A 16,522-nucleotide genomic window follows, 5' to 3' on the forward strand; every position below is an offset into this window, starting at 1 on the left:
GTGCTTATTTTTAATAATATTATATATATTATTATAGTTTTTAAAAATATTAATTTTAATTTTATTTATGTAAAATATATTTTAATTTATAAATTTGAACTTCAAATTAAATCTAATAATGAATTTTTATGGTAAAATTAAATGAATTTACCAAAAAATAAAAAATGTTATACAGTTCTCATATTTTTGACATTTTGTGTAGTTTTTTTTTTTAAACTCAACTTTTTATTTTATCTTTTAAACTCAACATAATATACTTTTTGCCAATAGATTATGAATTAGCATCACTATAAGTTTCTTCAATCTTTGACCACTTATTTCACAATTTATAAGCTAATTTATTTTTTACGGTTTATATATTAGTGTTGAAATTGTAACAATATGTATACAAACTAAGCCTCAGTTGAAGGAGAAGAAATAGAGGATGTTCACGGTTGATTATTTTACATAAATTTAACCGTTTAAAAAAAAACCTATCGATGAAAATGTGTAATTTTTTTTAAAAACCCTATCGATGAATTCCATTTGTCGATTTTTGTGATTTTTTTAACAGCCCTAAGAAGAAGCAGGGATCTTGGTATAGCTGTAAAATTAGGTACAAACACAGGGACCAATTCGGGATAGAAAAAGGGAATTGGTCGGTTTGACATATCTCTCCATATCTAATCTTCATCTTCCTATTTTACACCTCCACACGTGATTGTCATTTTTCAAAATTCCGAAACTACCCTTTTTCTAGAAAACCCTATCCGCACATGGTCCAGCCAACTTCTTCAGTGTCAGTATTGTCTTTTCCCGTAAAGAGAGAACGTGTAGGTTTAGCTTAACTAGGTCAGGAGGTTATTAGCTGGAAAGTGGTATTAGCAAGTAAATCAATTACCCAATACGTCGTCGTTTTACTAAACCCACCCACTAATAGTCATCATTAATTATCAACTTCTTCTACCTTTCTCTCTTCTTCTCCATAATTTGTTTCTTAATAAAATGAACACATTATTGACATTGATTATTCTGCGAGACTTTTTTTAAAATCCATAAATTAATGTTTGTTAAGTTTTTGTTTTTCCATGTTAGAGATGCTGTGTGTAATTTCTACTTTCTAGATAGGGAGAAAGTCTCTCTCTCACAAATTTTCATTTCATTTCACTTTGCAGCTCTCACACTTTCCACACAAGGTTTGCTGGACTTTTTCTCTCTGATTCTTTTCTTCTTGGCCTCAACAGAACATCTGTGTTCTCTCTCTAATTTTAATCCTTTTTGGGGACTGAAGATACAAGAGTTTTTATTTTATTTTTTTGCTCAAAGTGGGGTACGTTATTTATTTACTTTGACTTTCAATGCTTCTCACTTGATTTTACTTTGAAAAAGATTGTTAAAAGGTGCTTTTCTGTGTTTCTCTCCCCTGATCTTTTTTTGACACCTAGTTTTGGTTGCAATTATTGTTTATTTTTTTTTCTCTCTTCACTGTTGTTAAACTTTCATTTTCTGGGCTTATATGAGTGAGGTATTCATGTGGGTTGTTTACTCTTTTTGGTGGGATGCTCCAAATTATTGAGGGTTTTTGTTCTTTTGTTAGTCTGGGCAGTGTTCTGTGAGATTTGGGATCTGGGTCTTCTGCTTTAGGTTTTTAGGCACTTGTACTTCTCTTTCAAGCAGCTTACACTCATTTTTGAAACGTGTGTTCTTTTTTAGAGAGAGAGAAAGAGGTTTAGAGAGAGTTAGGGATCATGTCAGGAGGAGCGGCTCCAGCAAAGGCAGCTGAACCACAGCCTCATCCACCAAAGGATCAGCTACCCAACATTTCTTATTGCATTACAAGTCCACCTCCGTGGCGTGAGTAGTCTTTCTGTGTCACCTTTACTTGTTCTTGTTTTGGGTACGCCTTGAATTGTATGTACAGGTTTTAGATTTTGTGTGCCTAATTTTGATTTATTATTTTATTACACTGTGATTCTTGGTTGAGTTGGTTCTGAATCTTCTGGGTATATCTTAGGTATGTTCGCTGGATCTGTTAATTGGATTTTGCAAAGTTTTTTTTTTTTTTTTTGATAAGAAGTTGAAAGTAGCTTTTTATAAGACCTCCTGTTTGGGGGAATACCTTATTTCCAAAAGAGAAATGCAAAGGATATTCTTACTTCGAAAAGTCACTTTTCTGCAACATGAAGATTTCAATTTTCCATTCGGGAAAAAAAAGAGAGGAATTTCCTAATTTTGTGAAAGTTGGAAAATGGAACCTTCTAAATTGATTTGGTTTGTTGCTTCTGGAATTTTTGTTGTCTATTCTGTTGATTGCTTTTGGAAAATTATCTTTCTCCCTTTCTTCTTCTTAGTATGATAAATTGTGCTGCTCTGGTTAGTTAGTTAGCCCTGGTGATTATGTTAGTGATGCTTGCTTAATGCTTATTCTGTATTTGTTGAAGGGCGTTTTGCCTTTCCGAGCTATTTTAGAATTCTCAATTTCATTGTTATCATGATTAAGATAAACTTATCCAACTTTCATAAATATGTTTCAAATTATAAGAGTGCTTTGTTTTCTTCCTCTCTCAATCGTTGTTGTTGCTTGCATTTTTCCTTGTCGAAGTAATTTTCATTTAATTTATTGAGCTTATATATGGGGATATTTAATACAGCGGAGGCTATCCTTCTTGGATTCCAACATTACCTTGTGATGCTTGGCACAACTGTTCTCATTCCCACTGCGCTTGTTCCTCAAATGGGAGGTGGCAATGTAAGCTTTATGTTTGGCAAGTCAAAAAAAACCCACAGACGCACACAGACAATATGTGTGCATAAAATATTTTAGTTGGTTTTGATAAACTATGGCGCTTTCTTTTGCGACTGAAAAGTAACCTTCTGCTATTTTAGGAGGAGAAGGCAAAGGTTATCCAGACACTACTTTTTGTAGCTGGCATCAACACACTTTTGCAAACTTTATTTGGGACGCGACTACCTGCAGTTATTGGAGGGTCTTATACCTTTGTACCAACTACGATTTCGATTATCCTTGCTGGTCGATTTAGTGATACCTCAGACCCTGTAGAGGTTTGGAGCTAATCATACTCTGATGTAAAGTATTTTTAATTTGATACTTTCACTTGCTTGTTAACGTAAATTCTGGTGTTAGCTGTAAGAGGATATATATCATGTATATTTGCGTTATTCTCGATTAAGATTCTTGCAGGACTTTCATTATAAGCTATTAAATTTATTACTTTACAATGTATCGCCTTAATTCATTTGTATTGATAACAAGAGAGACAATGCCATATACTTATATACAGAATAAGCTTTTAATGTCTGAATGAAGTGAATGTTTTAACTTTTTATTTTGACAATGTGTCACTGTCAATACAGAGATTTAAGAAGATAATGCGAGCAATACAGGGTGCCCTTATTGTTGCTTCAACTCTTCAAATTGTCCTCGGTTTCAGTGGCCTTTGGCGCAATGTTGCAAGGTTCGTTTGAGTGAAGAGTTTTAACAAGAATGCTTGATTAGATTATTGACCAGATATTTTGTACTAATTGGTTGGTCACATCATTTCTGATTGAACTATTGAGTCATTGTTTTTTCATGAACAGTTACCAGACCTATGGGCCTGTTTGGTTACAGTTTTCAAAATTGTTTTCTGTTTTTGAAAATTCAAATGGGATTGAAAATTCGTTTGGGTGGGTGTTTTTAGTAACTGTTTGTAAAATTGAAAACTGTTTTTGGTTTTTAAAAACCAAAACTGTTATTTGAAGTTTTGTAAAATTCTTTCCTGTTTTCTCTTTCATCTTTCCTCTTTCTCCGTGCAGAATCCTCTACCAAATGAATTTTGTTTCCCCTCATCTTCATGTTAACATGGTTCAGCATTTAGTCTGAGAGTCTGTAGTGAGCTGTAAATAATAATTTATTCAGTTCTGATTGAATTATTGACTAGACCTAGAGTTTTTCTTCACAACTTCCTGTCCTGAGTTGTAAATAGTAAATACTTTTTCGCCAACAGCAAAAACTGAAGTAATATTGGTTTATTTTTTCCACGATCCAGGTTTCTTAGTCCACTGTCAGTTACTCCATTGATAGCTCTTGTTGGTTTTGGGCTGTTTGAATTAGGTTTTCCTGGGGTAAGTTCCTTTTGCCATTTATGCATGTTTGTGCGCACATGAAAGTTTAATCAATATGGGATGTCTACATTGCCTATTTTTTAGGTTGCCAAATGCGTGGAGATTGGACTGCCTGAGCTTATCATCTTAGTGTTCATTTCACAGGTAGAGTGTTCTTTATCATCAGAAATCTCCAGTTTCCTCTGACAGATATAATGATATGTTGGCCTTTTCCTTTTGGGACTTTCTCTAGCCTTACCATGGAATGATTGAGACAGGCCATGAATTTTGAATTTTGATTCTTTATTCTCATTTTGCAGTACATGCCTCATGTTTTACATTCAGGAAGACCAATCTTTGACCGTTTTGCTGTTATATTTTCTGTGGTGATTGTATGGATATATGCTCATCTTCTAACTGTTGGTGGGGCCTATAATGGTAAACCACCAAGGACACAGCTCAGCTGTCGTACTGATCGTGCTGGACTTATAGATGCTGCGCCATGGTAGGCTTTGTCCTGTTTCTTTGAAGAGTCACAGCTTGAATGTATTTCCATTGTTCTGTCCAAGTTATTCTTGGTTTCTGACTATTATTATTGACTTGTGATTTGGATCATTAATCATATTCATTTACAATTGACTACTTATTCAGATCATTTCTTATATTCATGTACTTATTCATGAATTTATTTAGGACATTCTTTGTCATTTTTTGAACAATCTGCATCTTCACTCTGTAGCTATTTATACTTCAGCGTAAACCTTTTTTGTATGGTTTTTTTATGTATCAAAGGTCATGACAATCATGTAATTAATTAGTCAAGTGGTGGATTCCGACTTGGTAAAAGAAGAGACTATTAGAAGGACCCCGTTCTTTTCATATCAGTTGCAAAAGTATATCCTAGATTTAGGAGGGATTGGATGATTATAACTGTAAGTTGCATATTCGTTCTAGATTCTATGTGAGCCCTTTTTACATATTATGTTTTAGTGGTCTTGTGCACTGGTCATTAAGACTATACAATCCTTGTCTACCTGACGAGATTCAATTCCAACGATGTTTTGGTTCAAATGGTGGAAAGTTTGTGATTTTCAAGTTCTAATACGGTCTCGTGAACTTTGTTGGTTTTTCAAATTATGTAACATTCTTTAATCGCCAGTTCTATTTTTATGGTGCACGTCATCTATTTCAACCATAAGTCCATGACAATTTTATGATAATTGGAAGGTCTTGATTAAATGGTCCAAATTTCTTTTTATTTTCCTCTTATATCTTTTTAAATATTGATTGGTTTGAGCGATTCGATGCTTCTAGGCACGGTATATGTAACTAAGATTTTTATTTGCAGGATAAGAGTTCCATATCCATTTCAATGGGGAGCTCCTTCATTTGATGCTGGTGAAGCCTTTGCCATGATGATGGCTTCCTTTGTTGCTCTTGTTGAGGTTTATTTTATTTCCTTCCTGACTACGTATATTTATACAAAATTGTCACTGCTAATGTTATCGTTGATATTGCCCCTTTTCTCAGTCCTGTAATTTTTTCTCCACTACTTTCTTTTTCACGTGTGTTCGCGCATGCTTAGAACTCCATTAACAAGTTGTTGATGTCCTTGAAAAGACAAAAATGATACTTGCGGGGGCAGAAAAATATAATAAGAGAGTATAGTTCTCGTTTTTCCCCCTTAAAATTAAAAAAAGTGATCATTTCTTGTGCTTTTTTTTTACAGTATACAGACATCCATTGAACTGCTTAGTATTTTGTAAGATTCTTTTTGAAGATGTCGTCAATCACTTGAAATCTACTAATTTCTTGCTTTTGTTGAATGATACAATCAGTCCACAGGTGCTTTTATTGCAGTTTCAAGGTATGCTAGTGCGACTATGTTGCCATCTTCTATTCTGAGCCGTGGTGTTGGTTGGCAGGTAATTTGTTAGTGTTTTCCCTCATGTTCTAATACTGTCCCAACTTCGTTATACTTGTGATGTCCATACATTACTAATTTGATATCCGTGAACTTTGTGAGATCGGTCTCAATTTGATATACATACATTACTAATTTGCAGAAAGATAAACCTGAGTGATATTCGATTGAACTATTAATTCCCAGACTTCCATTGCCTTTTGACTTATATTCAATTTCAAGAAAGAAGAAGGGGGGGGGGGGAATTTTTGCCATCTGCTCCTCACACGGATAATACAGTTATGAGGAATATATTGTGCAAGATTTATCATCTATGCACTCTGTGTGCTATATGCCATGCATGCCTATGTTTGCATTTCAACGTCTCATCCGTATTTTCTTTTTGATTGGCTTGCAGGGCGTCGGCATTTTGTTCTCTGGGTTGTTTGGAACTGTTAATGGATCCTCTGTATCTGTGTAAGATACTAACAGGGAATTATATTTGCTTTATGAGCATGAATGTAACTGTCCATCAATTGAAAATAGAATATTCACATCGAATGAATAACTTTGCTTCCTCCACCTTCAGGGAGAATGCTGGTCTTTTGGCCTTGACACGTGTTGGCAGCCGAAGAGTTGTCCAAATCTCTGCTGGGTTTATGATTTTCTTCTCCATTCTTGGTAAAATTTTCTCAATATATTCAATGTTTGTATCATTCCATTATCTGTAATTTGCTGCTTCTCTGTGAGCCTCTTGCTCCTAATATCAGTAAACTTTTCTATATCGTGAAGGAAAATTCGGAGCTGTATTTGCTTCAATTCCAGCACCTATTATTGCCGCTCTGTACTGCCTTTTCTTTGCTTATGTGGGTATGTATGCTTCTACTTTTGCAGTTGAAAAACATTTATCTACAGATCCAGTTTCATTATGGGTTGTTAATATATTTATTTCATACGCCTGAGCAGGTGTTGGAGGCCTTAGCTTTCTTCAATTCTGTAATCTCAACAGCTTCCGAACAAAGTTCATATTAGGCTTCTCTGTGTTCATGGGCTTGTCTGTCGCTCAGTACTTCAATGAGTATACTGCAATCAATGGCTATGGTCCAGTGCATACCAGTGGGAGATGGGTATGCCCAAAATTACATCTGCGAACTTCTAGTTGGTCTCAGCTAAGTTATATACAATGTTATACTAATTTTCTGAACTCAACTGACAAATGTAATGATTTCTTACTTGGCAGTTTAACGATATAATAAATGTACCCTTTTCTTCGGAAGCTTTTGTTGCTGGGATCTTGGCCTATTTCTTGGACAACACGTTGCATAAAAAGGACGGTGCGATCAGGAAAGACAGGGGTAAGCACTGGTGGGACAAGTTCAAAAACTTCAAAGGCGATACGAGGAGCGAAGAGTTCTACTCTCTGCCCTTCAATCTAAACAAGTATTTCCCATCTGTGTGAGCACTAATTTGTGATTAAGGCTTTATCAACTACTGCTCCCTTAAACAAAGTTCAGAATAGCCATGTACCTGGAATTGCATTACAAATAGGTTTCTTGCTACCCTCCTGTCAATCTTATCACACGCTCTATCGCGGTACACGATAATATTAAGTTCAATTTCTGTCTTTATAGGATGCCTTGAAACATTTGTTGACTAGAGTTCTTTCTTTCCTTTTTGACTGTAAATCCAATGGAGAGATTTGGATTTGGTGTAAGCAATGATGCATTTTTATTCTCTTCCATTCTTCAGTATCTTTTGATGCATGCTTGAAAGTATACATATAAACCAAGCCATGATGTAAAACAGTACTCCCCCACAATCTTTTCTCTACATTTCCCTGTTCAAAGCTCCCCTTCTGAGAAAAAACACCTACGATATCACCTGGGGTACACCAAGTACGTCCCCACCAATTAATGATCCTAAACCACACAGGTTTCTAAGGCCAGAGCAATAAATAAAGAGAGGGGTCTACGGTCTCGGAAGAGGAGTTGCAAAAAAGACCACTTGTCTTCAATTCTAATAATATCTATATGATAACGCGCGGAGCTTTATCCCAACTTACTCTATAGATGGAAAATTTATGTGTCTGTGGGTCTGACGATCAGAGTTTAGACCTATATCGAATGTTCAAAAGATAAAATTGTATGGTGTTATCCTCCATACAAAACCCAGTCCCATAAATAGCTGCCCCAATGCCCCATTTCTACTATTCTGCAATTTTATTGCACAGAGGCACTAAACAATCTCTGATATTTATCTCTAATTGTGATGTCCTCTGCCCATTTGTCTATCCAGAAACTAGTTTTTGCACCATTTCCCACAGAAGAAGCCAAACCCTATTGAATTGTTTTCCCCATACCAGAATCGATAGGATAGTATGCCATGAACAAGGGCGGAGTTAGGAAGTGAGGGAGTGGGCTATTGTATTTTGATTTGCTCGAAAGAAGTTAGTGGAGGTACTGCTCCTGAAATTTTTTTTAAGGTTATTTTACAACAATGTCACTTATTAAAATAATATTAGCAATGAACATTATCTTAATGTTTCGTCTCATAAAATGTTAACATAAATACATATTAAAATTGATGAAAATTAATCAAAGACCATGTAAGATGAAATAATATTTAAATTGTAGTAATTCGCAGAAGAAATCGAAAGACTTACTGATTTCCTGATCGGTACGAATTTATGAGGATCGATTTCCGTCTTGATTACTAGAACCAAGAACAATTCCAAAGTACGAACACTTCTTTCTGTTTGCTTGTAAACTTAGATTCTCCAAATCCAAGAGTGGAAGAATAGACCTTAACCAGTCTCTGTATTGTTTTCTCTTTTATAAGAAAAAAGACATTAGTTACATGTAACTGACGCAAGGTGTTTACCAGCAATTGTCTCCAAGACAACTGCTCAATCACCTACCTATGGGCTGGGTTGGGTCAAATCCTCATGGGCGGCCCAATTCCAAGTCCAAATTTCCAACATCTCCCATTCTTCCATGTAGGGCTGAGTCCTTTTAATGTAAATTTCAAATTTATACAAGCAAATTCATACAAATGAATGGACCGTGCGACTTGAAGTACACGAATAATGGGAGTTCCAATATAGAAACCTTCCATATGCCATATAGGAGACATCAACCTCTTTGAGAAATTATTACTCCCGAATATGTACTTACATATCCCAAGTATTTTCAGCTACACATGATTGAGAATTATCCAATCTCTCATGAATTCTATACTCAATCCATCCTTACAATTACAAGTATTCTAAATCAAATCAAACTCTTTCGAATGAGATGATTCCGGTCGGTGAATACCAGTAACAGGTGTAAAACCAACAAATACTTTTTTTTTTTCGCCCTCATATCACTCAGATATGAATCAACATGCTTTCCTAGGAGTGTTCCTTTATGTCGAATCTTTCCATGACCATTGGTCACACTCTTAAAGTAGCAAACATTAATTCATCACATCATGATATAGTCAAAAGTTACAAAGGGTAAAAAAAAAAATTTGAGATCTATTTAAGATCTCCAGGACTCACATAGTAAAGAAGTAGGGATCCATTCTTTACTTCCTGAATGGTCGCTAATATATGTAGTATGAAATACATACTATGTTGGAGCTCTCTTTTCTTATCCTCAGATAAAGAGCGTATGTCATTTCTCTCTTCGTAAGAGGAAATACACCATACGAGTCTAAATCTTATCGCCAATTCACAGGCATCAAATTTGAAATTCTCATCTACTCACTATCAACGGTGCCAGATGACTAAATTCACACTCGACATTCTACAAATAGACTCATGAATGGTGAGGAATCATTCATGTCGGTTATTCTTGTTCTAAGAAACTCATCTTGGCCCTAACCAAGGCGACTCCATTTTCAATGATATTGAATTATACTCGATCCTACTACGCCCAAGTAGTGTTCTGAGCGTTCTAATTCAAATCGTCTCATATCTACTTGCCTTCTAGCGCTAGAGGCGATTGCTCGTGTGAGTGAGTCAATCCATGTCTATTGACACACTTTATAAATTGTACTATCAATACTTACAGTGCACGCCACAAATATTGAATAATTTAATGTATTAACAACATTCAAATATTATTCAATAGCTGTAAGTATTTACATGGTCCACTTAACATGTAATATTCTAAATCATATTCTCCATAAGCCTAGAGACTTCACATGTTTAACAAATGCATCCCCAACTATCGGTTTGGTAAGTGGGTCGGCCACCATATCTTGTGTAGAAATGTGTTTGAGGACCACTTCCTGCTCAACAAGTGCGTCTCTAATATAGTGATATCTCATCCTGATGTGTTTGGTCTTTCCATGGTATTTAGGATCCTTGGCTACAGCCAATATAGTAGTGTTATCACAAAAAATTGTCACAGGTTATGACGCTGATTTGACAACTTCTAAATGTTGCGGGAAACTCTTTAACCAAACTGCATCTTGTGTTGCTGCGGAACAAGCTACGTACTCAGCCTCTATCGTGGACAAGGCTACACAGGATTGCTTCTTGCTACTTCATAGTATTGCACTACCATTAAGCAAGAAATTATATCCTAAAGTTGATTTGGACTGATCTATTTCTCCTCCCCAATCAGCATCATAATAACCGATCAGTCGCAAAACATCATTTCCCTGGAAACATAGCATGTAATTTGAAGTCCCTTTCAGATATCGCAGAATCCTTTTGACTGCTATCAAGTGCTTTTGTTCAGGGTTCGATTGAAATTGACTAACCAACTCAACAACATAACATATGTCGGGACGTGTACACATCATTACATATATCAAACTACCGACAGCATCACAGCATTGGCATATGGTACTCTAGACATTTTTTTTCTATCTCTTCTGGAGTCTTGGGATACATATAAGGACTTAGGCTCAAGTTCTTATCAACAAAGGTATCCATCGGCTTGCTATCTTGCATGTGATAACGCTCTAACATCTTTTTGATGTAAGTCTCTTGACAAAATTCCCAAAAGCCTTCTAGCATGATCTTTTATGATCTTCACACCTACTACATAGCTAGCCTCACCCATGTCTTTCATTTCAAAGTTCGACGATAACCACTTCATTGTGGCATCAATCAATTATTTGTTATTCCCAGCCAACAAAATGTCGTCGACATGCAAAGACAAAATTATGAAACCACTACTTGAACGTTTTAAATACACGCAATGAGCTTTTTACATATCGTAAAGCCATCCCTTTGGATTGCTTGATGAAACTTGATGTTCCATTGCCTAGATGCTTGTTTAAGACCATACATGGATCTATTTAGTTTGCAAACTTTGCGCTCTTGTCCTTTAGGCTCAAAGCCCATTGCGTGTATCTAAAATGTCGTCGACATGAAAAGACAAAATTATGAAATCACTACTTGAACGTTTTAAATACACACAATGGGCTTTTTACATCATCGTAAAGCCATCCCTTTGGATTGCTTGATGAAACTTGATGTTGCATTGCCTAGATGCTTGTTTAAGACCATATATGGATCTATTTAGTTTGCAAACTTTGCGCTCTTGTCCTTTAGGCTCAAAGCATAAAGGTTAATTCATATAAATTTCCTCATCTAGTTCTCTATTGAGAAATGGAGTTTTCACGTCCATTTGGTATAATTCTAAGTCCATGTGTGCAATTATTGCTAGGATGAGACGAACTGAAGTTATTCTCACAACTGGTGAGAAAATATCTTCATAATCAATTTCTTCTTCTTGAGTGTATCATTTTGCTACTAGCCGAGCCTTATATCATTCTATTGACCCATCCGTCTTTCGTTTAATTTTTAAAATCTATTTATTTCCAATGAATTTTTGACCTGGTAGTAAATCAACCAAGTCCCAGACTTGATTAGTTTTCATAGACTCCAACTCTTCTTCCATAGCTTTAATCCATTCCTTAGCTTTACGACCAGATGGAGCTTCATTGACTGTTTTAGGCTCTTCATCATCCTGTGGAGTAATCATGAATATTTCCCCCTTAATCTCAAATCAATGATGTGGGATTCGTTCACGAATACTTCGACGAGGTTGAGATTACTCATGATCTCGCTCCATAGGAGTTTGATCAGGCACTACGTCGCTCTCACTTTCCCCAGGAGGATTAAGAATTTCCTCTAATCCCTCTACAGGTATAGGTGTGCCATTTTTTAAATTTTCCATTTCGTAAAATTGGAAGTGATCAAGGGTGGTTGTACTTTTGTTGTTATTTTATTATCTATGCAACTTTATCTTTGTTTTTATTTTATTTGGCTTGTCCTGGGAAGGTTAGTCTGGTCTTTTCCTGAAAGGAAGTGGTCTTGTTAAACCTAGGGTCGTTGTTTTGTGTGGGGGGAGTTGGATTATGACAAAGAACATATTGGGTTGTTGGGAAGCCTAGGCGGCGGCTCTCCTAATTCCTGTATCTATCATCAGACTTGAATAGAGTGGTGATTTGTTCTGTATCTCTTTCAAGCTGTTGTTTATTGAGTTTTTGCAGTTGTAGAATATTGATTGCAAGATTCCTGGGGTGGTGTTAGCTGTCATTGACTTCTTGATTTACTGGTCTTGTTTGTGTTGCTGGGTTCTGGAGTTCTCTAAGTAGCTGGATCCTAGAAATTACTTTACAGTTCGTGTGTTTGGCGACCGGGACACTTCTTCTTAGTTTTCTCTGTGTCAGATTGGTATCGGAGCTCTTCAATGGCTACTCGAGCTCGTGGTCGGCGTGGTGCGAATCCACCTCGCACCCGTGACTTACGCGATATTGAAGTAGATGAACTCAAGCGGCAGGTTGAAGAACTCCAACAACAGTTAGAGCATTACCAGTCAGGGAGAGGAGGAGAGTACAGATTCTAGTCAAGATGAAAGGGAAATCAATCCGTTCCACACTACTGGTGAACTGATTACTCCTTCAAAAAAATTTCATTATCGAAGAGAGAGCTTTGACTTACGGGTGGATATTCCTGACTTTGGCGGCATGGGTACACCAGATGATTTTATCGAGTGGCTTCACACGGTTGAGCGAGTATTAGATTACAAGGAGGTACCTGAGTCTCGTCAGGTGAAGGTAGTGGCCATAGAACTCAAGAAACATGCATCGATCTGGTGGGAACATCAAAAGAGAAGGAGGTCCCTTGAGGGAAAGAGTCGCATTGCTTCGTGGGATAAAATGTGGAAGCTCCTTAAGCAAAAATTTTTACCTGACCATTACCGTCATGATGCTTTCTACAAATTCCATCATGTTACTCAAGGTGATCTGTCTGTAGAAAATTTTACTGCTGAATTTGAAAGCTTGATGATTCGATGCGACATTATTGAAGCTGAAGAACAAACAGTCACCCGTTATCTTGGGGCTTTACGGCCTGAACTGCGTAATGTGGTTGAGTTACAACCTTAGTGGACTTATGCCAATGTGTGTAAATTGGCAGTCCGCGTTAAGAAGCAATTGCAACACTCCAAGAAATTGATAGCTCGACCAAGCCGAGAACCTGTCGTGACTCATCCTGGTAGTGTTTCCTCTAAGTCTACTTTTCCTACGAGTTCTTCGTCATCCTCACCATGGAAACCAAAATCGTCTGCTATTCGTTATGGGGCAAAGACTTCTTTTTCCAATCGGAGGTGTTTCAAGTGCCAAGGTATAGGTCATATCACTTCTAGTTGTCCTAATAACAAGATAGTTGCTTTGGTGGAGGAGGGCACTGGCAACGAGGATGCGATTTATGGTGAACCAAAATATGATGTAGTAGATGAAGATATGGATGAGGACATTACATTTGCAGATCAAGGTGAGGCTCTGGTCATTCGGAGAAGTCTGAGTGCAGTTCTTGACAATGATCTTGCTTGGCTTCGTAACAATATATTTCATACTAAGTGCACTTGTCTGGGAAAGGTTTGTGAGGTGATTGTGGATAGTGGGAGTTGTGAGAACGTAGTGGCCCAAGCAATGGTAGACAAACTCAAACTTCCTATGGTCGAGCATCCCCAACCTTACAAGTTCTTGTGGCTTCGCAAAGGTAATGAGGTGAGAGTGCACAAACGGTGTCGGGTTCCTTTTTCTATTGGGTTGAAATACTCTGATGAAATTTGGTGTGATATCATTCCTATGGATGTGTGTCACTTATTACTGGGTCGTCCTTGGCAATATGACCGCCGTGTGCTCCACGATGGGTTTAGAAACACTTACTCTTTCATAAAGGATGCTGTCAAGATCACTCTTGGACCTTCGAAGGAGGTTGTTCCTCGCCCCGTTTCACCAGCCAAGAATTCTTGGTTATTGTCCCGAAGTGACACCAAGATTGCTATTCGTGAGACTGGTCATTTATTGGCACTTGTGATGTTAGAGAAGAATCAAGACCATGTTGTGATCCCTTCCTTGGTGACACCCTTGTTACAAGAATTTATTGATGTAGTTCCTGATGAAATTCCTCCGGGTTTGCCTCCGCTGCGTAATATAAAACACTGTATTGACCTTATCCCTGGCTCCAGTCTTCCTAATAGGGCTGCTTATAGGTTGAATCCACAGGAACAAGTGGAATTACAGAGCCAAGTAGATGAATTGTTAGCTAAAGGCTTGGTGAGGGAAAGTATGAGTCCGTGTGCAGTCCCCATACTACTTGTACCCAAAAAAGATGGTTCTTGGCGTTTATGTATGGATAGTAGAGCCATCAACAAAATTACCATTAAGTATCGCTTTCCTCTTCCTCGCTTGGATGATTTGTTGGATCAATTGCATGGGGCTTGCATATTTTCCAAGATCGATCTTCGAAGTGGCTATCACCAAATCCGTATGCGTCCCAATGATGAATGGAAAACAACCTTCAAGACACCTGGTGGGTTGTATGAATGGACGGTAATGCCTTTTGGGTTGTCTAATGCTCCAAGTACGTTTATGAGGTTAATGACGCATATTTTCAAGCCGTTTATGGGGCTGTTTGTGGTTGTCTATTTGGATGACATTCTCATCTATAGCAAGAGCATAGACTTACATTTGTCTCATCTTCGTCAAGTATTTGAGTTGTTGAGAACTCAAAAACTCTTTGTCAATCTTAACAAATGCCACTTTTGTACTTCCCAGCTGGTATTCTTGGGTTATGTCGTCTCTTGTGATGGAATTCAAATGGATGAGAGTAAGGTTGAATCCATTCTCAGCTGGCCTACTCCCACTTCTATTTATGAGCTCCGAAGTTTTCACAGGTTAGCCTCCTTTTATCGTCGTTTTATCCGAAATTTTAGTACTTTAACTTCCCCTCTCACTAATTGTATGAAGGGTGGTGTGTTCAAGTGGACCAAGGAAGCTCAAGCTAGCTTTGAACTAGTTACACAGAAGATTACCATGGCCCTTGTTTTGGCCTTGCCAAACTTTGAAGTTCCTTTTGAAGTGGACTGTGATGCGTCAGGTGTGGGAATAGGGGCTGTCCTTAGCCAGGAAGGGAGACCGATAGCGTTCTTTAGTGAAAAATTAAATGAGCACCGTCGGAAGTATTCCACTTACGACAAAGAGTTTTATGCCATTGTTCGCACATTGGAGTTTTGGATTCATTATCTGCTGCCAATGGAGTTCGTGTTGTTTTCTCATCATGAAGCCCTCAAATTTATTCATGGGCAGCACAAATTGCATCGCCGACAAGCTAATTGGGTGGAGGTGTTACAGGCCTATTCTTTTGTTATTAAACATAAGTCTGGTAAACTTACCAAGGTCGCGGATGCGCTTAGTCGACGGCACTCGTTGCTGTCCACTTTTGGGGTTAAAGTGGTGGGGTTTGAAATCATCAAGGAGCTCTACCCACAAGACCCTTACTTTGGTGGCATATTTCTTAAGTGTTTGGATGGTCCAGTCGATGCTTTTCTCTGCCAGGAGGGTTATTTGTTCAAGGGATCCAAACTGTGCATTCCTGATTGCTCTCTACTTGAATCCATTGTTTTGGAAGCTCATGGAGGTGGTCTGGCGGGTCACTTTGGTCGTGATAAGACTTATTCCTTGGTCTCTTGTCATTTTTATTGGCCTCGATTAGACTGGGATGTCTTACGCTGTATCCAGCGGTGCAAGACCTATCATATTGCTAAGTCTCACAAGCAAAATTCTGGTCTCTATACTCCTCTTCCGGTACCTGCTGCTCCTTGGGAGGATGTTAGCCTCGATTTTGTGGTGGGTTTACCACCAACGCAACGCAAGAAAGACTCTATTATGGTAGTGGTGGATTGATTCTCAAAGATGGCGCACTTCGTGTCTTGTAATAAGACTATGGATGCTTCTCGCATTGCGGATCTCTATTTTGATAACATAGTGAAACTTCATGGTATTCCCAAGTCTATGGTTTTAGATCGTGACACGAAGTTTACAAGTCACTTTTGGCGGTTCCTTTGGCGAAAACTGGGTACCAAGCTCCTTTTCAGCTCTTCTCATCACCCTCAAACCGACGGGCAAACTGAGGTTGTCAACCGTAGTTTGGGAAATTTGTTACGCAGTCTTGTGGGGAAGAACATTCGTCAATGGGATCTCGTTTTGTCTCACGCGGAATTTGCTTACAACCGCTCTTTGCAC

The 16,522-nt window shown here is 37.7% G+C and overlaps 1 protein-coding gene across 2 annotated transcripts; it reads left to right on the plus strand.

The window, feature by feature from the left end:
- Positions 1-967: 967 nt before the first annotated feature.
- LOC119980986 (nucleobase-ascorbate transporter 6) lies at positions 968-7,727 on the plus strand. Of its 2 annotated transcripts, none has more exons than XM_038823908.1 (15): positions 968-1,175; positions 1,693-1,833; positions 2,631-2,728; positions 2,866-3,042; positions 3,355-3,455; positions 4,029-4,104; positions 4,189-4,248; positions 4,404-4,588; positions 5,432-5,528; positions 5,922-6,008; positions 6,405-6,463; positions 6,576-6,667; positions 6,779-6,856; positions 6,953-7,113; positions 7,227-7,727. In XM_038823908.1, exons 2-15 carry the CDS (start codon positions 1,728-1,730, stop codon positions 7,443-7,445), a joined length of 1,596 nt encoding a protein of 531 aa, XP_038679836.1. In that variant the 5' UTR covers positions 968-1,175; positions 1,693-1,727; the 3' UTR covers positions 7,446-7,727. The 2 variants fall into 2 exon arrangements, with proteins under 2 accessions (XP_038679836.1, XP_038679837.1); XM_038823909.1 differs by lacking the exon at positions 968-1,175 and adding an exon at positions 1,180-1,309.
- Positions 7,728-16,522: the final 8,795 nt, after the last annotated feature.

This window comes from Tripterygium wilfordii, chromosome 16 (genome assembly GCF_013401445.1).
Source record: "Tripterygium wilfordii isolate XIE 37 chromosome 16, ASM1340144v1, whole genome shotgun sequence".
NCBI lineage: Eukaryota > Viridiplantae > Streptophyta > Magnoliopsida > Celastrales > Celastraceae > Tripterygium > Tripterygium wilfordii.